Source organism: Neoarius graeffei, chromosome 22, assembly GCF_027579695.1.
Source record: "Neoarius graeffei isolate fNeoGra1 chromosome 22, fNeoGra1.pri, whole genome shotgun sequence".
In the NCBI taxonomy this organism is placed as follows: domain Eukaryota; kingdom Metazoa; phylum Chordata; class Actinopteri; order Siluriformes; family Ariidae; genus Neoarius; species Neoarius graeffei.
The window spans coordinates 45,172,163-45,198,411 of record NC_083590.1 but is presented as its reverse complement, the minus strand read 5'-3'; the positions used below and the strand labels follow the sequence as shown (position 1 = coordinate 45,198,411).

The 26,249-nt window shown below is 41.5% G+C and overlaps 1 protein-coding gene across 5 annotated transcripts; it reads right to left on the bottom strand.

Moving 5' to 3' along the window:
* Positions 1 to 111: 111 nt before the first annotated feature.
* On the bottom strand, positions 112 to 26,249 carry ccdc106b (coiled-coil domain containing 106b). 5 transcript variants are annotated; one of them, XM_060904848.1, is made up of 7 exons: positions 26,026 to 26,249; positions 25,523 to 25,611; positions 8,412 to 8,510; positions 7,205 to 7,396; positions 6,820 to 6,966; positions 6,502 to 6,708; positions 112 to 1,501 (listed from the first exon to the last, which is right to left on the bottom strand). In XM_060904848.1, exons 2-7 carry the CDS (start codon positions 25,557 to 25,559, stop codon positions 1,185 to 1,187), a joined length of 999 nt encoding a protein of 332 aa, XP_060760831.1. In that variant the 5' UTR covers positions 25,560 to 25,611; positions 26,026 to 26,249; the 3' UTR covers positions 112 to 1,184. The 5 variants fall into 5 exon arrangements, with proteins under 5 accessions (XP_060760831.1, XP_060760832.1, XP_060760833.1 ...); XM_060904849.1 differs by having other exon boundaries at positions 26,139 to 26,249; XM_060904850.1 differs by lacking the exon at positions 26,026 to 26,249 and adding an exon at positions 22,422 to 22,512 and having other exon boundaries at positions 25,523 to 25,572.

The following is a 26,249-nucleotide window of genomic DNA, read 5'->3' as shown; positions in this document are numbered from 1 at the left end:
GACAAGTAAATTAATATCTTAAATGAACACTGTTCATTCCCCTCTAGAGAAATGGAAACAGTCAAAAAGAACATTCGCTGAATTACAAAAAAGGTACTCAACTGAAAAGCATCACAGAACCAAACAATCGTCTTTTACTTAAACACAGGCATTAACGACATCACTATGATTACACAGTGTATTAAGACCTCAGTAATATAATAAGGCAGAAAAGTGAAGATTTACACTTTTAGGTGATCGAACAGAGTTATCAGGCAACATCCCTGAGAATAATGACATAACTACACAATGTTATCTTTGGTCTTAGCGTTAGTTAATCAGAATCAGGTGTTTACAGGAATGTGTGAAGGTAAATGATTGAACGCGACTACTGAATGAGTGGTACAGTAATCAAACCTAAAGGTTTATCAAAATATTGTGAAAGCCAAACTGAAAAGACCAGCGCGTCCTTACAGGCTCTGGTGAATCAAATATGAACTACAGATGACTAAACTGCTGTTTCTTAATAACAAACACTGCTTAATCTGTAATTTTTTTTTTTTTAAACCCCATGTCTTCAAACTTAGGACATCTTTTTCATAATCATAAATCAGAAGGGCTCACATAGTTCAGGAAGCTACATTACAGGTTTTAATGAATGGGGTGATCCAAGTGAATAAGTGTAACATTCTTCTGAGGAGTGAGGAAGTTAACAGTCACTTATACATTTTCCCAAATAATAAACGAGTACAAAAATATACATATACAGTATTTAAATACAGTGATATTCTTCACAAGGTAATGGATGAAATGTCGATCTCAGCCATTCCAACTCCCTTGGTTTCTTTTCTGCTTATTTCTTACTTTTCCACATCATTACTCAAACATCTCTGTCAATGCCTCATCGAACCCTTCAGTCGCCCCGACCCCACCCTGTCTGACTTGGACTGACAAACTCGGACTAAAAACAAACCAACAAAAGGAGTGACCTTCCCATCAATCTTTACCACTATCAGCAATTCTACTGGAGTTTTCTTCAGTGTTTCAGTCCAAATAATAACAACCAATAGCTGAGGTAGAAAAAAAAAAAAAAAAAAACCCGGCACAGTTCTTTGTTTAGATGCCGTAACAGCTAATCAGCACCCTTGAACCCTCTTTCCAAGACTCACTGAACAAGGTTTCAAGGAAACAGTTTTTTTGGTGCATTAGTTCCTGAATCTGTAGGAGATGGGCAGCAGGAGGTTGTTTTTCTTCAAGGCCTGAACCTTGGCATGAGCGGTCTCATCAAGGGCCTTGTAGCAGCGCCGTGCATAGTCTAGAAGCTTCTCCTTGGAGGAATCAAACTCGCCGACTTCTTCCACTTTCTCTGGAGCAACCAGGAGCAACTCTGCAATGGGAGTGGTGGAGGCTACTGTGTTACGGTCGACCCCATGAACCTGGAAGGCTCTGGACATGCTCTTCAGCTTCTGGTACGTCACCAGAATCTTCTTGTAGCGAAAAAGAACTCCGGCAGGGTCTTTCACTGGGGAAAAAAAAAAAAAAAAGCCAAGACTTTCTAGCATCAACCAGACATCATGTCAAAATATAAAATCATACATACTAATGGAGATATTACTCATATCCACACAGGATATACAAGTCTCCACGCCCTGTTAAAACTGCAGGTTTTTGCAAACTGTGAACGTAAAATGAAACCGTGATAAACCATGTGATGCAACCACCAACAAAATTCTAGTTAGTACACAACCTTACAATAACCTGGTTGCATACACTTTCATAATAGTGCACGTGACTGTGACGATGACTCTGAATTAACCGTAATCGTCATACACCTGTCACAGAATGAAGTCACTAACTCCAAATAAAGATCAGCAGTTTCTGGACATCTCCTTAGTTTAATCAAACTCAAATCAGATCTCAAAAGATCTACGGGATTTCACCGTCAAATGGTACCAATCTGGAGAAGGGTACAAAGAAGTTAACAAGCTGTACCATGAACATTGTGAAGGGCATCATAAGTGGAGGAAACAGGTTACAACAGTGACATTACCAACAAGATTGTGAGTTACTGCTCACTTACAGTTGAAACCGTATATTTACATACACTTTAGGAAAAGACACAATCTTTTTTTTTTCCTCATAGTCAGACATGAAATCAGACATTCACTTTAACTTTTTCATGTCTTTCTGAATATTTAAAATTATTTCAATGTACTTAATGCCAAATTAATCAGAGAAGGAGTTTTTTATTCAATATTTTAATTGCTTTTATCAAATCAGAAGTTTACATACACTTCATCAGTACTTGGTACAATGACCTTAAACTGTCTGACTTGGGTCAAACGTTTTGGATAACCTTCAACAAGCTTTGCACAATACTTGACAGGAATTTTGGCCCATTCCACTTGACAGAACTGGTATAACTGGGCCATATTTTTTGGCTGCTTTGCATGCACATGTCGTTTCAGCTCTGCCCACAAATGCTCAATAGGGTTGAGGTCGGGGCTTTGTGATGGCCACTCCAAAACATTGACTTTGTTGTCATCAAGCCATTTTTTGACCAGTTTGGCGGTGTGCTTCGGGTCATTGTCCATTTGGAAGACCCATTTGCGGCCAAGCTTTAACTTCCTGGCAGATGCTTTCAGGTGTTGGTTCAGTATCTCCACATACTGTTCCTTCTTCATTACTCCACTGATTTTGTGAAGTGCACCAGTACCTCCTGCAGCAAAACAACCCCACAACATGATGCTGCCTCCGCCATGTTTCACTGTTGGTATGGTGTTGTTAGGATTGTAAGCGTCTCCTTTTTTTCTCCAAACATATCGTTGTTGATTATGGCCAAACAGCTCAATTTTAGTTTCATCCGACCACAAGACATGTCTCCAAAAATTGAGATCCTTTCCCCTGTGTTCATTTGCAAACTGTAATCTGGCCTGTTTATGTTTGTGTTGGAGTAATGGCTTTCTCCTGGCAGAGTGGCCTTTCAGCCCATGTTGGTGCAGAACTCGTTTCACCGTGGACAGTGACACACTCTTACCAGCTTCAGCCATCATCTTCACGAGGTCCTTTGCATTCATTCTTGGGTTCTTACGCACAGCACTGACCAGAACCCGCTCATCTCTGGGACTCAGAATCCGTCTCCTTCCTGTGCGGTATGATGGCTCGACATTCCCACATTGTTTATACTTTCGTATAATGGTTTGAACTGAAGACCGTGGCACCTTCAGGCTTCTTGAAATTTCCCCCAAAGATGAGCCAGACTTGTGCAAGTTAACCATTCTTAGTCTGAGATCTTGATCAATTTCTTTAGATTTACCCATGTTGCGTACAAGGAAGCACTGTGTTTGAGGTGTTCCTTAAAATACAATCACAGGTGTGTGTCTCAGGTGTGTCTCCAATTAATTCAAATGTTGCCAATTAACCTATCAGAAGCTTCCAAAGACATGACATCATCTGGGCGTTCCTACATTGTTTAAAGGCACACAAACTGCAGTGTATGTAAACTTCTGATTTGATAAAAGCAATTAAAATATTGAATAAAAAACTCCTTCTCTGATTAATTTGGCATTAAGTACATTGAAATAATTTTAAATATTCAAACAGACATGAAAAAGTTAAAGTGAATGTCTGATTTCATGTCTGACTATGAGAAAAAGATTGTGTCTTTTCCTAAAGTGTATGTAAATATACGGTTTCAACTGTATATCAGAATGCAAGCAATCGAAGGAATAGGACACGTATTATGAACGTTGACTTCAACAAATAATTAACCCTGAAACAAGTAAAGAGCCGTGTCTCTCCCAAGGGATTTCAAACAGCATCCTGGTAAACTGTCATTTTAAAATAGCATTTTCCTTCTTGAAATAGCATCAAAATCCACCCTATATGTTTTGTAAATACATTCAGTCGGTAAACAGGAACTCAATGTGCGACAGACCTGAAAACGGTATACATGGTATAGAACCTCAAGCTGAAGTTTGGTACCAAGTGGCTATGATTTGTGGCTGCTGAGAAAAACGGTGTTTCAGACGGACGGAAATACAGAGATACGGATGGATGGACAGAGGTAAACCAGTACACCCCACCCCCTCCTTCGGAGCAGGAGTATAAATAACAGGAAGTCTGTCCAAACCTGACAAAAGGACAAGTTATCAGGGAGGAAACATTAAAGAAGCTGCAGGAGGGCCATTCTCAGAAAATGTGATGAGTAAAGCATGAATTCACAAAGCAAGAGATGACATGATTATGAAAAAAAATAATGCCCGGTTGTTGTCTTTACAGTTATTCTATAGGGTAACTGTCAAGTGTATGTCAATCATGTGAGCCTGTGTTCAGACACTCCTTGCGGCAGGTCGCCGCAACAGTAACGGTAAAGACAACACTGGGTAATAGTAAAGACGTCTCATGGCATTTTTGGGTCACTGAGTGCAGAAAAAAAGATAATGCATTTATTATCCCATCCTAACTTGCTACTTAGCTAACTAAACTTTTTCAACATACAGCATTATTATCTTTATCATTTGGGGGCAACAGCAAAGACTGTTCATTTCCCTGACATCTTGAAATTTCATATTTAACTGATCAGTATCCTGGATTCCAACATTCATGCACCTGTGATTTTTTCAATATGGCTGCTCAACATCCTGGTCCTTCCTCATGTTGCTGTACTGCCCTCTACTGTCAAAGCCCTGAGTTCCAGCATGATTTTACCATTTGGGTAACGGTAAAGACATCAAGAAAGTACACAATCTTGTGCATATATTTTAGGCTATACACCAAAAACCATTGAAGAAAAGATCATGATATTTTCCACAATAAAAAGTGAAGGTATCAGGGTAATATTTCAGAAAGAAAAGTGAAAAAAAAGGAATTATTCTCATTCAAATTTCACTAATCCTCATTTAGACACACGGCAGTAACGACATTTTGGTATATTTAGGCTAAATAAAATTTTTGCAAATGCAGACAAGTTGTGACTCAGCTTTTTTTTTTTTTTACTACTGCCCTCTTAAAATAAAGGGCCAGGATTAATGTTTTTTTTTTTTTTTTGGGGGGGGGACCTTCACATTTAAAACTGAAGGTCACATTTCCTGAGAATGGCCCTGGTCATTTTTCATGAGAATGGCCCTGTCTCGTATTCTTTGCGGTAGGGGAGCAAGACAGAAGCGCACTCTCATATAGGGGGGATGCAAAAATCACCGAAAGAACACCATACCCATGGTGAAGCATGGTGGTGGCAGCATCACACTATGGGAATGCATCCAATCAGTCGGGACTGGGGCTCTTGTCAAGAAAGAGAGCATCATGGACAGCCTCACTGTATTTTGGCACAAAATGTGCAGAACTCTGTTCGACAACTAAAGATGAAGAAATTTTTCACCTTCCAGCATGATAACGACCAAGAGCACAAATCCAAAATCGACAAAGGAGCGACTTTGGAAGATTAATGTTTTGGAATGGTCCAGTCAGAGCCCAGATCTAAATCTTATCAAAAACCTGTGGAATGACTTGAAGAGGGCTGTGTACAGGAGACCCCTCACAATCTGATCAATCTTGCTAGGTTAATAGACTCTAACCCAAAAAGGCAGGGTGCTGTATTAAAAGTAAAATGTGTGTTAACAAACAAGTGCACATGAGGAGTGTGCAACACACTTGTGCAACCATTTTTTTTCCTTTCTTTTTTTTTTTTTTTGCACGGTATATTTGTTCGTCTGTAAGCAGGATTGTGCAAAACCTATCAATCAGATTTCCATGAAGCGTGGTGGATGGGTGTAGCACGGAACCCATTAAAGTTTGGGACCGATCTGAGTCCTGGGGCAGATCCATTAATTTATTTTCACTTTTGCTAATGGCACTTGCCATACAGCTTAAAATTCGGTCAATGGCAGTGAAGTACAATAGTGCAAAATATAGCCAATGTAGGAACACGATGACTCAATTTCACAATCCACATTCACAGGTTCCAGTAATCCTCTGGGATACACAAGTAGGCACATAATTCTAAGTTTGGAAACGTATCCAGAGATATAAAGCGGCTGCAGATTTGTACGTCATAGAAGAGTTGACGATTGTCCTTGACAGAGGTCTGCGCTCTTCTAGCTCTCTTCAAGCTCTATTTGTTTTTCACTTGAATTTTCCTCATCACATTAAAAGTGGGAAAACAACCAGACATGATTTCTCTTGGTTTCTTTTCTTTTTAACATCACAAAACCTTGCAATATTAACAGGGGTGTGTAGACTTTTTATATCTACTGTATTGGCTCAAGCTAAATGCATTAATCACCAATCGGTTTAACACTCCAAGTTTATTTGTATCGTTTTACTGAATGTTTAAGGCTAGTTTGGCATTGTATCAGGGTTTTTGCTCTGTCTGTCCGTCCGTCTTCCAGCAAAACAGCTCTTTCCAACTTTGTTTTTCTGCACTTGTAATCACTGCGGGCATCTTTCATAACACCCTTCTTGGATCATATCCTATCTTACTTGCAATAGGGTTTGAATAATTTGCAGAATGTTCCTTCTCACCTCTTTGTCTCTCCATTCCACGTGCTATGCGGAATACCCGAGTTCTTTTCACGCTCATCGGCCCACCATTTGACCTGATTTTCGAGCTGCTTCTTTTGCAGTTTTTGCCGTCAGAGTCGTCATCGTTTGAGATAATCTCCTCCTCTTCAAGGTAGCCCTCCTCCTCTATATACTCCTCTTCCTCCAGCACTTCCTCCTCTTCCTCATCTAAATTAAAAAAAAAAAAAAAAGGTTTTATACAGGGAGGACAAACGAACCAGCCACTGATGACAAAAACAAAATTTCAGCCTTTTGCAAAATATCAAGCCGGCAGTTAACCTTGAACACTGTTTTTCTTTTTACGCTTTAGGGTCTGGCTGCGCGCTTGTCGAGAACGAGTCATCATGGGCAATGAAGATGGGGTCGAAGCCCTGCGAAGGGCTGTCTTCTGGGATGGGGGTTGTTGGGAAACCTCAGGCTGAAGCTCTGGAATAAAAAAAAAAAAAAAATTGCACTGAAAGGAAATTCTCACAAATATTAAAATTTATATTTGACAGTTTTTCCAGACTTGCACGAAATTCACCTGCGTCGTATTCACATTCTGTGAAGATTTCTGATTAAAATGTACTCATAATACCAGCAAGCCCAGCAGTCTCCCATTCGTAAACCTATCAAACACCATTACTGTGCCGGTCATCTCTCCCCACCTTTCTCCCATCCTCACCATTCCTCTCCCGACTCTTGGTGGTGAAGATGAACCGGTCAAGCTGGCAGCGCAGGAAGTCTCTTTCCTCTTCCAGGTCCTCTATGCGTTTCTGTAGCCATGAGTTCTTTTCCAGGGAGATCTGCAGCTGGGCACGAAGGTTGGAAATCAGCAGGTATGGGTTGCAGGGAGGTGTCTGTCCTGATGCAGGTTCTGTTGAAAGCAAGACCAGAGACTCTTACTTCTGCACAGAGCGCGCTGCACTGAGCCTACTGAAAGTTGTTTTTCGTTATGCGTACGTTGTGTAAGGGCTAGTGTCTAAAATACACCAGGAAAGAAAGAAAAAAAAAATCTCTATATACCATTTATATTGAATCAATTCTAAAGGAAACAAGCAATGATGCTAAAACTGAAAGGTAATCTCTACTGCATCTTACTGGTGCATGTTAACTGCTACGTTTTGCACAAGCTGTAGTTTATCTGCTGTGATTTTCTTCTCAGGGTATTCCCCTGATCAATGTGGGAGAGAAAAGGCAAAAGCAAAAGACAGATTTCTTTGCATTTTGCATTCAAGGGTCCAACGCACGCTAGATTCTTTAAATCAATCGTTTATAAATATCAGACCTGGAGGCCCAAAGAGATAACTACTACTTAATCACCAGGGTCAGGAGGTGTTTCAAAGCAGAGAAAGCACTAACCTGGGTAACACTGCTTTAATGATGAGGCAGAGGACAGTTAATAATACAACCCACGTGGTGGTTTAAGGAATTAAAAATTTATACAGCCTAAGCATGTTTCAGGCCTTTTTCTATTTGTCTAGCTAGTATATCGGTCTCATCTTCAGATGGATGTGTTCACTGGGTGATGCGCAGTCTATTACAGAGTCTTGCGTTCAATCCTTAACCCGCTTTTGACTCGGAGTGACGTGTTCCCTGGACGAGGATGCAAAATCATTCTGAACATTTGGGAAAACTGATCTATTCTGTTGTCAGGATGAAAGCTGCCAAGGCAGCAGAAACACTACCGAACGCATGACTGGAAACCAAAGCTGTCCCCCTGTGTTACTTTAGGGTCACAAACAGAACGCTGTGGTCTGACTGCTGAATTCTGTGCAACAAGGGCAGATTCCATGAAGCATGGTGGTGGCAGGATCACAGAGAGCTAGACAGATAGATAACCACAAGTCGTGCATATCCATTTCTTCTCCAACACTACTAAAATACTTTACCATCAAACATGTGGTCATTCTGGTTGTAGAAACCAGACTGGTCTGCACTACTGTCTTCAAAGGGAATGGAGATTTCATAGCCATCCTCATTTTTCAAATCTGTCAAGAAAGTAGACCCAAGAGAGAACATTTACTGCTTCTTTGATGATTTAAGCTTTGCTTTGGACATTATGTCCCATAAAGTCTTTTCCTGACACAGAATAACCTGAGGGTATATAGTTGTACAAATGTTTAGCCAAAAGGTTTTGGACACCTGACCATCACAAAGATATGTGCTTGTCGAACATCTCATTCCAGGTTTAGCCCCTCTTTGCTGTTATAAGCAGCTCCACTCTTCTGGTACCCCTTTTCCACCAAATCAGTTCCAGGGCTGGTTCGGGGCCAGTGCTGGTGCTGGTTCACAACTCATTCAACTTGCGAGCCAGCTGAGAACCAGTTTGCTTTTCCATAGCTCGCGGTGCTTAAGGGGAGCCACATCATTACGTCGCTGTATACGTCAGTTACGTCGCTACGTTTGCATAAACCTTGGCGCGAATATCGAAGCAAAAACAACACGGAAGAAGCAGCAGCAACAACAACAATAATAATGGATGACTTCGCGTTTGTACAGCTGCTGCTTCTCGTCGCTTAAAAATGGCGATCTTTCGCGGTCTTGTTATTGTTGTTGGTCTTAACAACTCCGCCCCCCCGCTGACGTAAGCAGTTCTTTCCTCTGGCCCAGCAGAGAGTTGGTGCTAGCCTGGAACCGGTTTTTCTGGCCCCAGAGCCAGTTCTTTGTCGGTGGAAACAGAAAACCCGGTTCCAAACTAAGCACTGGCCCCGAACCAGCCCTGGAACTGATTTGGTGGAAAAGGGGCATGGGATGGCTTTCCACAAGATTTTGAGGTGTGGCTGTGAGGATCTGTGTTCATTCATCCACAAGTGCATTACTAAGGAGGTCTGGGGTGCAGCCAGTGTTCCAGTTCATCCTAAAGGTGTCCAGTGGGGTTGAGGCCAGGGCTCTGGACAGGACACTTGAGTTCTTCCACTCCAACTTTGCCAAACCATGTCTTCATGGAGCTCGCTTTGTGCACAGGAACACTGTCATGCTGGAACAGGTTTGGGCCTCTTAGTTCCAGGGAAGGAAAATTGTAATGTTAATGCATACAGAGACATTCTACACAATTGTATGCTTCAACAGGGTTATTCCCACATTGATTGTGTTTGAAAAGGGTCGACCTGCATTCTCCAACTCAGCTTTGTGACCCACCAAAAGAACACAAACTGCATGAAACAGTCAATGCACACCGTTTATCTGCAATTAAAGAGACCTGCTGAAAAACCAGCTTTATTTATGTTAATGAAACATGGGGACAAAACAAGCCCTGTGTCCGAAATCACTCCCTACTTACTATACAGTGAGATCGCTATTTTGTAGTGCTGTCCGAACGTATAGTGATTACACCCTATATACTGTAGTGCATTCAAAGTATCCCACAATGCATCACGAAAAGTAGTGTACAACTGACAGGCACTAACCAAACAATATATCCCATCATGCATTGCAGTCGCACTGAAAAGATCAAATTAAAAGCCTCAAATTTGATTTAATAAAACGCAGCGGCAAAGAAGAAAAGTATTCAGCCTTGATTTAAAAGAACTGAAAGATGCAGCAGACACAAAGTACTTTGTATTTATTAAATGTGGGAAATACGCTCAGTATAATATGGATCTATCACAAAAATACGTGCATGTATTTAATATTCTGAAAAACACACCAGCCAACTGATCTGGCACATTTTACACTGAGTGCAGAATTATTAGGCAAGTGAGTATTTTGACCACAACATCCTTTTAATGCATGTTGTCCCACTCCAAGCTGTTTAGGCTTGAAAGCCTACTACCAATTAAGTATATCAGGTGCTGTGCATCTGTGTAATGAGAGGGTGTGTGGTCTAATGACATCAACACCCTATATCAGGTGTGCATAATTATTAGGCAACCTCTTTTCCTCTGGCAAAATGGGTCAGAAGAGAGATCTGACAGACTTTGAAAAGTATAAAATTGTGAGATGTCTTGCAGACGGATGCAGCACTCTTGAAATTGCGAAGATGTTGAAACGTGATCACCGAACAATCAAGCGTTTCATTGCAAATAGTCAACAGGGTCGAAAGAAGCGTGTGGGGAAAAAAAAGGCGCAAAATAACTGCACGTGATCTGCGGAAAATCAAGCGTGAAGCTAACAAGCAGCCATTAGCATCCAGTTCTGCCATATTCCAGAGTTGCAACATTCCTGGAGTGTCAAAGAGTACAAGGTGTGCAACACTGAGGGACATGGCCAAGGTAAGGAAGGCTGAAAAACGACCACCACTGAGTAAGGCACACAAGATAAAACGTCAAGACTGGGCCAAGAAATATCTTAAGACTGATTTTTCTAAGGTGCTGTGGTCTGATGAGATGAGAGTGACTCTTGATGGGCCAGATGAATGGGCCTGTGGCTGGATCAGTAATGGGCACAGAGCTCCACTCAGACGCCAGCAAGGTGGAGGTGGAGTACTGCTATGGGCTGGTATCATCAAAGACGAGCTTGTTGGACCTTTTTTTGAGTTGAGGATGGACTCAAACTCAACTCCCAGACCTACTGCCAGTTCCTGGAAGAAACCTTCTTCAAGCAGTGGTATAGGAAAAAGTCAGCATCTTTCAAGAAGAACATGATTTTCATGCAGGATAACGCTCCATCTCATGCGTCCAAATACTCCACTGCGTGGCTAGCCAGTAAAGGTCTGAAAGGTGAAAAAATAATGACATGGCCCCCTTGTTCACCTGACCTAAACCCCATAGAGAACCTGTGGTCCATTATAAAACGTGAGGTCTACAAAGAGGGAAAACAGTACACCTCTCTGAACAGCGTCTGGGAGGCCGTGGTTGCTGCTGCACACAATGTTGGTCGTGAACAGATAAAGAAATTGACAGAATCTATGGATGGAAGGCTTTTGAGTGTCCTCATGAAGAAGGGTGGCTATATTGGTCACTGATTTATTTTTGTTTTGTGTTTGAATGTCAGATATGTTTATTTGCAAATCTGGAGTTGTCATATCAGTGTACCTGGTGAAAACAAATAAGTGAAATGGCTACATATTTGGTTTTTATTAAGTTGCCTAATAATTCTGCACAGTGAAAGTTACCTGAACACATACATATTCTCCTAAAATGGCCAAAACTAAAAACACCCCACTCTAACTTCCATACATATTCAGCTTTGATATTTGAGTCTTTTTGTTTGATTGAGAACATAGTTGTTGTTCAATAATAAAACTAATCATCAAAAATACAACTTGCCTAATAATTCTGCACTCTGTGTAAATTGTGCAACAGTAATGACGTAAATAACAGCGCGACGGACTAGTGCCCAAAAGTGTTTTTTCATTTTACCAACGAGTTCACTATATAGTCCTCTATTGCTGGGTTTCACGTGACGTCACATCCGCCTCATTAGTTCTTCAAAACTTTAGCTGGTGGTCGACCAAAGCTCAGTTGACAAAGCGTTTGTACGGAGAAGCTGCATTGCTCACATGAAAAACGCCTTACACTTGCGTTGTTTTAGGTTGTTCGAATCGATCAAACTGTGAAGCTGATACAATTTTCTTCAGGGTTCCCTGTGAACTAATAAAAAAGGGTGAACAGGATTTCACAAAAAAGACGTTGAGAAAGGTGGCTTTTGAACCTCTCAGTGAAATCGAAGGGAGCCGAGTCGAAGCACGCTTGAGTTTGCAGTGATCACTTAGTGAAAGGTTTGTATTTCCCTCTCAGCTATGGCCTTCGTGTTTTCCAAGGACTTTTCTTGCTATGTGTCGTTATTTTACGGTACTTTTTTTAGTCATGAAGTGCTAAAGTCCCCAGCTGTTTCTTTGTTTACCCCTCACAAAGTCTATATGCATGAAGGTCGCGACAAAATTCTTACCCAGCCGTACAGTTACAATGCGCCGTGATCACTTCTCCATCTCATTTAAGAGCAATTCCAGCATTATGGACGTGACACTTGAACTCAAAATGGCAACAAATGACCCAGTGCATGTTTTATTGTCTCCCAGTATTTAAACAGGTGTTGCATATTTTAAAGGAACAGTCCACCGTACTTCCATAATGAAATATGCTCTTATCTGAGTCAGACGCGCTGTCACTCCTGTTAGCAATGTAGCTAGGCTCAGCATGGCCAATGGTATTTTTTGGGGCTGTAGTTAGATGCGACCAAACTCTTCCACGTTTTTCCTGTTTACATAGGTTTATATGACCAGTGACATGAAACAAGTTCAGTTACACAAATTGAAACGTAGCGATTTTCTATGCTATGGAAAGTCCGCACTATAATGACAGGCGTACTAACACCTTCTGCGCGCTTCGGCAGCACATTGATACGGAGCTCCGAGAGGTGAAGGTATCAATGCGCTGTCGAAGCGCGCAGAAGGTGTTAGTACGCCTGTCATTATAGTGCGGACTTTCCATAGCATAGAAAATCGCTACGTTTCAATTTGTGTAACTGAACTTGTTTCATGTCACTGGTCATATAAACCTATGTAAACAGGAAAAACGTGGAAGAGTTCGGTCGCATCTAACTACAGCCCCAAAAAATACCATTGGCCATGCTGAGCCTAGCTACATTGCTAACAGGAGTGACAGTGCGTCTGACTGCGTCTGACCGACTGGGAGGTCGCGCAAAGCTCGGAGAGGTACGGAGCAGCTCGTCTCAATTCAGATAAGAGCATTTCATTATGGAAGTACGGTGGACTGTTCCTTTAACTAAGATCCAGGTCTTTAAAGCGGTTTCTGATGGTCTTTGTGAATGATTTCCCTGATAGATAAGAGCCAACACAAGTGAGAATCATGCGAACTGTTTGTTTACACTTCAACTTGCAGCGTTTCGTTGTAAAGGCATGAACGAAAAGCTTAAAAAATACTTACACGGGCAAAAACAATACAGGATTCATTCGGCAGTGACTTGCTACCGAGGTCCTTTACCCAGCCACATACAAAAAAGTTGTAAGCCTCCATACTCTTCCACGCTTTCATCTGTTTTGCGGTGTAGAAGGACGTCTGCAACACCAGATAGTTCGAGATGTTGGGGAACTCGACTGAAGGGTAGTTTTTGAGATCGTATGACAAATCCTCTTTCCCAGACCATAGGGGTCGATTCCATTGCACATAGCAATCTTCTGAATATATCTAAAGCCAGCAGTGGCTTCTAGATTACGAGCGTCTTCTGATAACTTATCACTAGTTGTTTGCACTACGGCAGCTGTTTAGACCACAAGCTATTTCACTTCCAGTAAAACCGCTAAGAAAAGTCATGTGACTGAAACCCAGCAATATATTAATTCCCTGTATTGCGAATAGGGAGTAGTGAACGAGTGAGTGATTTCGGACACAGGGAAAAAGTGGTGCACTTGTATTTCTTGGTCAGTGTAGTATAGTGTATGTGAAGGTTAGAATGTGTGTTTGGACATGAACTATGTCTTGCTGGGCAAAGGAAAAGAAAGAACACACTAAGTCTAAGACATTATTTGTATTTCTGTGAAATGGATGAACATGTCAATTCAAAATGCAGAATTTCTCTGAGCACAGCTTGAATTTTGGTCACCTCCATTAGCAACTTCATTAGACCACCCTGTGGTGACTGTATGAGAAGAAAGAATCCAATTACAGACTTGAGAAGAAGGTCTGCACGATCAACAACGTCCACGATTGTTTTTGCTCTTGTTCGTTGTGCTGTTGGCTCTGTGCAGGAAATGGATAACGTTAACTGTCCACCGAATATGACGTGTAACCCCCCGCCCATTTCCATCTTGTGAGTTAATGGTTATCGAGCTCTCTCGGGTCGGGGCTCGGGTCGAATCTAAATTATGACAGCGGATTAATGTGTTGAGTGACTTGGTTTGAATTGAAAAAAAAAAAGAAGGGTTGAACATTAGTCAAATAACCCTGATCACTGATTTGAAAGAGGAATTTGTGACAACAGTTTGGGGAAGAACTGCATATCCATGTGATGGTCAGGTGTCCAAATACGTGCAAGTAAATATGAAAACACACACACACACACACACACACACACACACACACACACACACTCACCGGCCACTTTAATAGGTGGGTTGTATCTGACGTCACTTCCGCCTCATTAGATATGCAAGACATGAAGTGGTGGTCAGCTAAGCTCACTGTTCACAAAGTGTTACTATAACTGGGGTGCCTTGCTAGTCGTTAAAATGCCCTACGCTTGTGTTGTTTTGCGCTGTTTGAATCGAACAAACCATGAAACTGATAAAAGGTTTCTTCCGCGTTCCCTGTGAATTGATTTAAAAAAAAAAAAAATGGGTGAAAGAGCAAAGGATTCTACCAAAAGATGACGAGAAAGGTGGCTCTTGAACCTTTCGCTGTGATGGAAGGGAGCAGAGTTGAAGAATGCTCGAGTTTGCAGTGATCACTTTGGGAAAGGTTTGTAAATTCCTCAGGTTTATTTCATTTGGATTCACAAATCACTTTTCTCACCATTTTCTGTTATTTTGAAGTTCAGGAGATGTTTAAGTCCTCACGTGCTTGATCGTGGTCACCATATCGTAAACGAACGTACGTTTTCACTTTATTTATCAGGATGCCCTAGCGATCTTTATAAGGATGATGATGTAGATTGGGCTCCGACACTGAACTAGAGAGATAAGATAATCGAGGGCCATGCAGTTACAGTGAGCCGTGAGAACTTCTCGGTCCGGTTTCATCAATACCCATGTCTTTAAAAGGGTTTCTGTGGATCTTTGTGAATGATTTACCTGGAAGAGAAGAGCAGGGAGGATTGAGAATTGAGTGCTGTGGTTTGTTTACACCGGATACTAACACTTGGAGCGTCCTAGCAACTGTCGCAAATACACATACAAAAAGCCCAAAATTCCTACTTTCCCAAGCATAAACGATACAGGATTTATCTTGTCGTGTCCTGATCCACAGATCTTTAACCCAGCCACATATAAAAAGTTGTACTCCTCTATGCTCTTCCAGGTTTTCATCTGTGTCCCCGTGTAGAATGATGTCTGCAGCGCCAGGTAATTTGAGACGTCAGGGAACTCAACGGATGAATAATTTTCCAACTCATCGGAAAAAATCCTTCTTTGATAACGTGTAAGGATCTATCCCATTGCAAAGAACAACTTTCTGAAGGTATCTTGACCGTGCATTGCCCTCTAAACTGTGAAAATAGTCGGAGATTGTTTCACTAGCTCTTTACGTAACGGCAACCAAATTGGTTTGTCTAACCACCACTTCATTCACTGGAAATAAACTGGCAAGCAAAAGTCCCATGACTGAATACAACCTGCAGCAACTTGTTCTTGGTTCTAAGATTCCTGTTCTTGGCTGCAGGAGTGCAACCCAATGTGGTCTTCTGCTGTTGCATGCCGAGACACTTTTCTGCTCACCACGGTTCTAAAGAGTTGCTATGAGTTACTATATCTTTCCTGGCAACGTGAACCAATCTGGCCTGAGTTTCCCAAAAGCATCGCAGCACAAAGATCATCGTTAAATGGTAGCGCGAGCAGCACAATGAACGCTCTCTCTCCCTTCTAGTTAAGATGCTCTTAACGCCAAGAGGCTTTCGGGAAACCCACCCCTGGCAGTTTTCCTCTGACCTCTCTTATCAGCAAGTTGTTTGTTTCCACCCACTCAATTTTTTTTCCTGCGCCATTCTAATGGCCCTTTTCCACTACCCTTTTTCAGCTCACTTCAGCTCGCTTCAGCTCACTTCAGCCCGACACGGCTCGCGTTTCGACTACCTTAGAACAGCACGACTCAGCTCGCTTCAGCCCTGCTTAGCCCCCAAAACTCGCACGGTTTTGGAGTGGGGCTGAAGCGAGCCAAACCGAGCTGAGTGAGGCTGGGGGCGTGAGCAGACACTCCCCTGTGCACTGATTGGTGAGGAGGAGTGTCCTCACATGCCCACACACGCCCCGCGAGCACGCTGGGATCTGTAAACACTGTAAACCCGGAAGAAGAAGAATTACGAATTACGAGAATTTCTGAAGCCTTATGCGCCTCGCCTCATCTATACGCTCTTGCCAGTATCTGTTGGCGTTGTCGGTGACAACAAGCCACAGCACCAAGACCAGCAACACTAACGACTCCATGTCCTCCATGTTTATTGTTTACTATCCGGGTCGTGAGACTACCGCTTAAAAGATCACTGATGTCACTGTTTGCGCCGCTTAACGACATCACGTGACGTCCACCCACTTTCGCTAACTCCACCCAATGTGTCCACCCACTTCCAGCCAGCACGGTTCAGCGCGGTTGTAGTCGAAATGCAACTTCAATAGCCCCACTCAGCTCGACTCAGCCCAACTCAGCACGGCACGGCTCAGCCCAACTCAGCCGCGTTTGTAGTGGAAAAGCGGCATATGTAAACTCTAGAGACTGTTGTGTGTGAAAATCCCAAGAGATCAGCAGTTTCTGAAATACTCAAACCAGCAGAGGTGGACAAAGTACCCAACTTCATTACTTAAGTCAAAGTACAGATCCCACTGGTCAAATGTTACTCCGATACAAGTGAAAGTTGTCCAGTCAAATTTTTACTTAAAGTACTTAAGTACTTGCTTTTAAAAATACTTAAGTATTAAAAGTACATGTTCTGTCAATGTATCGTTGTATTATTGCCACAACGCTTACAAAACCTAATGCCGTTACCAAAGGCAGAAATGTGAATTCACAAAATGAACGCATGCTGTGAATCATGGTGGTTTAACGTTAAGCTAGCTAGTCAGTGAAACTCTACCCGACATGCTAGAAAACTCTTTTCAAACCCGAAATCATATTGGGTACCTAATGCTACTAGAAAAGAACGATTTCTACATTCTGTTTATTTGGAAAGATTATGCTAAAACATATTTCTGAAAGGACTTCAGATAAGTTAACGTTTTTCATGTTAGCGCAACTCCGTTTTTACATGCTAACTAACAGTGTTCAAGTTAACTAGCTATGTGTTAACGTTAGCCGTGGACAAGGCTACGACAACTTGACGGGCAAATCCATAGAAAATCATTTGACTAACCAGACTGTATAGCTACTGCAACGTTATTGCTAGCTCTAAAAGCACAGACAACTTCATTGCAAGCTTTCTCTTGGAATAGGGAGGGAAAGTAATCTCATCGCCCCCTACTGGATGCATTCCAACCTCTATGGCAAAATGAATGGGAAGATCTTTTCAAAAAATTGCATTTTGGGTTACACTTCAAAGTTAAGACAATGGCTTCCATATGTTGTGCATGTCGGGCAGCTCTATCGATCCTGGTGATCATAGTTTATTTTTTCCACCGATTTGAATTGTTTTGAATGTTTTTTAATAAGCTGATCAAAGACTACACAGACCCGACGTCGCGTATGTGACGTCACCGCAAGTCTAGCGCCTTTCCAAATCTGTAGCAGGTAGCGGCCGGTGAGTAGCCTACATCAACATGCCGATTTGTATAGCGTGGTTGGCGGAGTATTTCTGTACCAATAAGAAATGCATCTCTCGTGGGGATAACCATTACAGATCAGGGCATGTAGTCAACTGCCACTATTCACAGGGAGAGCTGTCAGCACTCGTAAGGGATAGTATGAAAAACAAAACTTATCAAGCCTACTGCTGACGTAATATGAGCGACTCTGACTAGACAGTTGGTTGTAGTCCGTTTCTGACAGGTTAGGCGCAATTTCGATCTTTTAAAAGACAGCGAAATTTCACCTGATACTTTCGCAGTTAGTCCAACCCCGATTCCAAAAAAGTTGGGACAAAGTACAAATTGTAAATAAAAACGGAATGCAATAATTTACAAATCTCAAAAACTGATATTGTATTCACAATAGAACATAGACAACATATCAAATGTCGAAAGTGAGACATTTTGAAATTTCATGCCAAATATTGGCTCATTTGAAATTTCATGACAGCAACACATCTCAAAAAAGTTGGGACAGGGGCAATAAGAGGCTGGAAAAGTTAAAGGTACAAAAAAGGAACAGCTGGAGGACCAAACTGCAACTCATTAGGTCAATTGGCAATAGGTCATTAACATGACTGGGTATAAAAAGAGCATCTTGGAGTGGCAGCGGCTCTCAGAAGTAAAGATGGGAAGAGGATCACCAATCCCCCCCAATTCTGCACCGACAAATAGTGGAGCAATATCAGAAAGGAGTTTGACAGTGTAAAATTGCAAAGAGTTTGAACATATCATCTACTGTGCATAATATCATCAAAAGATTCAGAGAATCTGGAAGAATCTCTGTGCGTAAGGGTCAAGGCCGGAAAACTATACTGGGTGCCTGTGATCTTCGGGCCCTTAGACGGCACTGCATCACATACAGGCATGCTTCTGTATTGGAAATCACAAAATGGGCTCAGGAATATTTCCAGAGAACATTATCTGTGAACACAATTCACCGTGCCATCCGCCGTTGCCAGCTGAAACTCTATAGTTCAAAGAAGAAGCCGTATCTAAACATGATCCAGAAGCACAGACGTCTTCTCTGGGCCAAGGCTCATTTAAAATGGACTGTGGCAAAGTGGAAAACTGTTCCGTGGTCAGACGAATCAAAATTTGAAGTTCTTTATGGAAATCAGGGACGCCGTGTCATTCAGACTAAAGAGGAGAAGGACGACCCAAGTTGTTATCAGCGCTCAGTTCAGAAGCCTGCATTTCTGATGGTATGGGGTTGCATTAGTGCGTGTGGCATGGGCAGCTTACACATCTGGAAAGACATCATCAATGCTGAAAGGTATATCCAGGTTCTAGAGCAACATATGCTCCCATCCAGACGACGTCTCTTTCAGGGAAGACCTTGCATTTTCCAACATGACAATGCCAAACCACATACTGCATCAATTACAGCATCATGGCTGCGTAGAAGAAGGGTCCGGGTACTGAACTGGCCAGCCTGCAGTCCAGATCTTTCACCCATAGAAAACATTTGGCGCGTCATAAAACGGAAGATACGACAAAAAAGACCTAAGACAGTTGAGCAACTAGAATCCTACATTAGACAAGAATGGGTTAACATTCCTATCCCTAAACTTGAGCAACTTGTCTCCTCAGTCCCCAGACATTTACAGACTGTTGTAAAGAGAAAAGGGGATGTCTCACAGTGGTAAACATGGCCTTGTCCCAACTTTTTTGAGATGTGTTGTCATGAAATTTAAAATCACCTAATTTTTCCTCTTTAAATGATACATTTTCTCAGTTTAAACATTTGATATGTCATCTATGTTCTATTCTGAATAAAATATGGAATTTTGAAACTTCCACATCATTGCATTCCGTTTTTATTTACAATTTGTACTTTGTCCCAACTTTTTTGGAATCGGGGTTGTAGATAATCCCAACATATACAACATATTTTTGGGGGGTGTACAAATTCCACGTCATAACTTCGTGGGATTTTTTTAAAAAATCGGGTCTATGGGATTTTCAGTAGCATGGCTCTCGGCTTAGGAACGCTGTATTTCACTTTCCCTCCCTATAAAACATTTATATACCTCAACATGCTTCCACAGGTTGGACGGCGAGTTTTTGTAGGTTGTGATGTGGTTCGTTTTCAGCAAATATTTAAAATGAAATGAACCTTTAATCAGTTCGGAAAACTGAAACAGGGGTTCGAGGTATGGCCATGGGTGCGTGCATTCTCCAGAAGAACTGCCTCCTTCCATTCTGCCATCAACTGATTGTGTTCAAATAAAGCTGCTCATAAATAATTGAACTTGATTTTAGACAGTCAGTCTATGGGCGTGATGTGACCCTAGTGATTACTGATAGTCTGTCTCAGTGTCACCTGCGAAAAAACCAATCACGTTTTAGAAAAGAAAAAACATCCACTTTCAAAGCCACTTCATAGAAATCAGGGATGAGAGTGGGTGGTCATCAAAAAAAGCAGAAAACGAAGCCAACTTGGGGGGGGATATCCCTCCCAGGAAAATTTTGAAAAATAAGGCCTTACAAACCATTTTTCCTGCAATCTGAGCTGTAGTAGATAAAAAAAAAAAATCTGTTGTCTTTTTTATATATTTACATGAAAATATGTTTCAAATCAATAGGAGTATTGTTTGAATTCAAAATAAAAATCACATTCTACATTCAAGGGTATGGTTATAATTTATGATCAACAAAAATGACAAACTAAATTCACATTAAACTTAAGTTCTATTAATTATCAAAATGTTCATATATTAAATAAAATTTCTTAGGGTGACTGACCTTTTCTCCCCATGTCCTCATTAGCTGCATATGATTTCTTCAAAAAGTCTTTTGAAATATTTAAGTTTTCAAAACTGTCAGCATCAATTCAGATTTACTGACTATCGTATACTTGTTCAATGTATTAAATCAAACGAATGCTAAGTTTATGGGATAAACTTTAAAAAAAAAAAGCCGATACGAAAGAGAAACGTATTTTTGAAGAGCAGCGACGATGAACATGTGCAAGTTTCGATAAAATAGAATGGATGTGGGTACTTTTGTAAGAACTGTTATGATTGGCTATCATGCTCTCGCCATCGATGTTTTGGCCAATTACATTGTAGATAACACGTATTCTACCACGAGACTTAGCGAGACTAAAGATGGCGAAAATGTAAACATGTAACATCGTCGTAGGAATGAATTACGCTTGACTATCACGAAGGAACATACCCCAACCCCCCCTCAACAAATGGAAAAAAAAATCTCAACGGATTTGGCATAATATAAAAAGGTCGATTTTTACTCAGAAAAAGCGGAAATCCGCCGAAAAGCGGAAAACTCTCATCCCTGAGAAATGTAGTGGAGTGAAAAGTACGATATTTGCCTTTCAAATGTAGTGAAGTTAGTCACAAGTTTCCAAAATAAATAATACTCAAGTAAACGTACTTCGTTACTGTCCACCTCTGCAAACCAGTCCATCTGGCTCAAACCAACACCCATGCCACAGTCAGTGCGTTTACATGCACAGAGAAAATCGAATTTCTGCCGTAGCTCGACTGAAATCGAAGTTCTAAATGCCATGGAAACACCTTAGCTCGGCTGAAATCGACCCGAACTGGATTTCTCGTAATCGAGCTACGCAACCTAGATTATGCGATTGTAGCCGAGCTACTTAGTGCATGTAAACCCTATCGAGCTACTTACTTCAGCACTGCCCCTTCCGGAAGTGACGAGTGACGAGACCACAAGCGGGAAACACAACGGCCTCGGTCGGCATGACAACAGTAGTAGTAGCAAGCAGCAGAAAACACGGAACTGATAACTTTGTTTATACGCTTGAATAGCTCTTCTTCATGACGACAACCGGAAGTGTACCAACACGATGGGGCGTGTAGCGCCACCTGTGGCTCGGGTGCACAATGTACCTCACACAATAGACCCCTTCGCATGTTTGTAAACAAACCGACCGTTGCCAGGATGCGCGCGCAGCCTGGACTCAGAAACAATGGTGCTGCTCATAGACCGGCATTATGAGCTGTCAGATTATGCAAAACAATTGTCGTTATAAGATCGAGAATGCTACATAAATAAGTTAACTCTAACAAGTGGACATCGCCTGCTGGATCCGTATTTAATTAAAGAGTGGACGGACGATGTTAGTAAGTTCCTTGGTATACAATGGCCAGATATATACTCGTACCTTATTGACAAGACGTCAGTGTACACCCACGAAAAACTTCGTGCCTACAAGTCTTTAGACGCATATGATTATGTGCGGGCATGTACAGAACGTGTTTTACACTGAAATTGTTTTAATCAAATTATGCCAGTGATGTGATGGCAATGTGGCTTTAGCTACAACAGCAAATACCAACACTAAACAGCAATTTGCAGGAGGTAATGGCATGAAAGGAATGGTAGTGTAAAGAGTGCAGCTAAGAGAAATCAGAGCTGCGTAAAAAGCAAGAGGCAGAGACCAGAAATGAAACTGAACGGGGCGGGAGCTAGGTTAGAGCAGTCAACGTAAGTTGGCATTTAGAGTGAGGGCACACAATTTTACCTTTCCATCCTTGCTTTAAAATTGTGATTTTCGGCATACGCAAATAATGATGGCACAAAATCTGGACTGCTTGAGTCAAGCGAGACCTCTCCTACAAACAAAATTGCATGCAAAGCTAAGTTAACATGCTAACAATATTCATTACATTGTGTAACTCTGACCCAGCTAATCAGACAAACGTTACCAAAGTATTTTGCTACATCAATAAATGAAGACTAGAAAGAATAAAAAAGAAAGATTTAATAAATAGCCTGATCTTACCTGTGATGAAGTGGGCGCTGCAAACCCGCGCATTTTTGATAGTGCTTTCATCCCAGTCTACACGTTTGATGGCTTGTAGTCATAAAAGTTGGCGATTTTTTTTGGAATGGGTGAGATCCTGCTGGAATTCTGTACATTTTAACCCCATCACTGCTACATCACTGTTGTCCACTGTTTGGACACCCGACAACACCGTCGCTGAGTCTTTTTTGAGTCCAGGCTGCGCACACAATTTCCTCTTACGTATGAATGACGTTTACTGCGAAGGGGTCTACAGAGTGCTTCGAGGTCAGCGCGAACCCAGCGGCGGCCATATTGGAAGTCAAAGGTTGCTGTGTCAGTGCATTGTTGTTGTTCAGCGAAGCAAAAAGGGGTGACAATGCCGAATACGTGTGTCATTGTTGGCTGTAGTAGCCGGGGGGGAAAAGGGTGGCAAAAGCTTCCACAGACCCCCTAAAGTCATGACTAACCAGGGAATTGCAGCACAGGAGAAAAGCGAGCGGAGGAGACGACAGTGGCTGGCTGCCATTAACCGATCAAATTTAGGACAACTGGACTGTATCCGGATTTGTTCTGATCACTTTGTGACAGGTAGGTTAATATTGTCTTGAATTTCATAGTTACTAAAATAAATGTGATACAAACTATTATCTTTTCTATGTACTTTCAGCAATGATTAATGGATATATTTGTCACATTAGGTAGCTTATGTCTACTGCAGTGCATTGTTGCATCAAATGGCATTTAAGATCTAGGCCTAGTAATGTTTATGTACACATGCTTTAGTTCACAAAATGGACTTGGGTGAAACACTAGATAGTTCACAAGATCGATGTATGTCACATGCGGCAACAAGCTGGGGTCAGCTTTCCATTCCTTCTCACGAACAGTGTATGGATCTACATTCCCAATGAAACGTACCTTCTCAGCATAACGCTCCCGTGCCTGCTTATCCAAACTTTCACAGTAGTGCTCCATCACTTCAGATGTCTAAATTCTTAAAAAAATCCAAGCTTCTAAGCCCTCTAACGCAGAAACGAATCGGTGAATGTGTACTCTATTGGCCCTTTTCCACTACCCTTTTTCAGCTCACTTCAGCCCGACACGGCTCGCATTTCGACTACCTCAGAGCAGCATAACTCAGCTCGCTTCAGCCCTGCTTAGCACCCAAAACTCGCACGGTTTTGGAGTGGGGCTGAAGCGAGCCAAACTGAGCCGAGTGGGGCTAGGGGCATGAGCAGACACTCCCCTGTGCACTGATTGGTGAGGAGGAGTGTCCTCACATGCCCACACGCCCCGCGAGCACGCTGGGATCTGTAAACACCGTAAACCCAGAAGAAGAAGAATTACGAATAACGAGAATTTCTGAAGCCTTATGCGCCTCGTCTCATCTATAAGCTCTTGCCAGTATCTGTTGGCGTTGTCGGTGACAACAAGCCACAGCACCAAGACCAGCAACACTAACGACTCCATGTCCTCCATGTTTATTGTTTACTATCCGGGTCGTGAGACTACTGCTTAAAAGGCCACTGATGTCACTGTTTGCGCCGCCTAATGACATCACGTGACGTCCACCCACTTTCGCTAACTCCACCCAATGTGTCCACCCACTTCCAGCCAGCACGGTTGTAGTCGAAATGCAACTCCAACAGCCCCACTCAGCTTGACTCAGCCCAACTCAGCACCGCACGGCTCAGCCGCGTTGGTAGTGGAAAAGCGGCATATGAGCGCTCTGGAGCGAGTGACTTCCAAGATGGCCGCGCAGACCGCAGTGTTACTATTTTTAGCATCATCTCGGAGCACTCTATAGCTCGATTTCCTTGTGTGCATGTAGGACTGGATTTCTCTGGCACCCCTGCTGGGACCCTTAGCTCGATTACCGACAGTAGCTCGATTTGGATGTGCATGTAAACGCACTGATAGAAAGAAAGTCACACTTTGAGATCACACTTTTCCCCATTCTGATGTTTGAAGCGAACTGAAGCTCTTGATTTGTATCTGCATGACTATGTACGTATTGTGCTGCTGTCAAAGGATTGTCTGATTAGGGAACTGCATAAAACAGCAGGTGGATGGGTGTTCCTAATAAAGTAGCTGGTGAGTACATGAGTGATTCCACGCTTATGGGTACTGAAATGGGGACATGAACTTATTCACCTAAAACCATGTCTTTTTTTACCATCGGGTCACAAAACATGTAATCTTTAATGAATATGTTAAAAGATAACTTTAATTTTCTGAGATGTAATAAAAACATATTTATATGTCAAAGTCAAGCCTATGAGTTCCAAAATGATGTCTGTTACATTACTTCTGTTACGATTGTCCATCTCGGGTCTGTTACAAATTAATTACAATCTAGCTATATACCATGTTAATCTTATTGAAAGAATGTGCATGTTTATTCTACTACACATGTTTATTAATTATATTTGCTAAAACATCACCTTCCTATGTTTCAAAAAGTAATTCTACATTGTTAAAATTGAGTATATGTCCACAACACTTCCGTTACGTTCTGACTTTGGCATATAAATATGTTTTTATTAAATCTCAGAAAATTAAAGTTATCTTTTAACATATCATTCATTAAAGATTACATGTTTTGTGACCTGATGGTAAAAAAAAGAAATGGTTTTAGGTGAATTTTTAAAAATAAGTTCATGTCCCCATTTCAGTACCCATAAGCGTGGAATCACTCATTATATATATATATATATATATATATATATATATATATATATATATATATACACACACAAAAACACACACACACAGTTTCAAACCGGAAGTGACAGTTGTATGGTCATACCGTGATGAACCAAAACAGTAACAGTTACCTGCTGAGTTCTTGGTACTCCTTTGTAATTCAGTCATTACTGCAGTCTGACATGGATCCTCTTAAGCTTCGAACCAAGCTCACAAACAACTACAAACAAACAAACAAACAAACTCAGAGCAGCACATGAGGTTGGAATCAGGTCAGACATCATTATCATCATCATCATCATCATCATCACAGGAACTGTATTCACTTCTCAACCGAGATGTTTAACAAACAGCTCATTAGAAATTCACTAACCAGACAAACACATCTTGGAGCTATTCTTCTACTGTGATATTAACTTTTCTAACTTTAGCTAGTTGGCTAACAGGGCATGTTTAGCTAAACTGTCCAGCTAAGGTAAATAAGCTGGCTAGAAGACCGCACGTGCTCTCTTCATTATCATATTTTATATCATCCAACTTAATCACAAACTGCACATCAAACATGCTTCTCTCGACTAACATCATTTATCCAAACATTATAAATTAATAAATCCAGTTTGCACCGTTTACTCACGATGTTAACTTTGTTCTACTTGTTTGTAAGTATAAACATTAGCGGCGGTGAATAAATCCAGGATGTTGTTATTAGCGGTTTAGAAAGAATTACAAACTCTCTGAAACATTTACTTCGTTTTAATCTTGAAGTGTCTTTTTTTTTTCGTTGATTATTGCAATATTTAACTTCTCTCACAAGTCAACAATCAAAGAAGGGAGGAAAAAAAAAGGACCACCCTCATC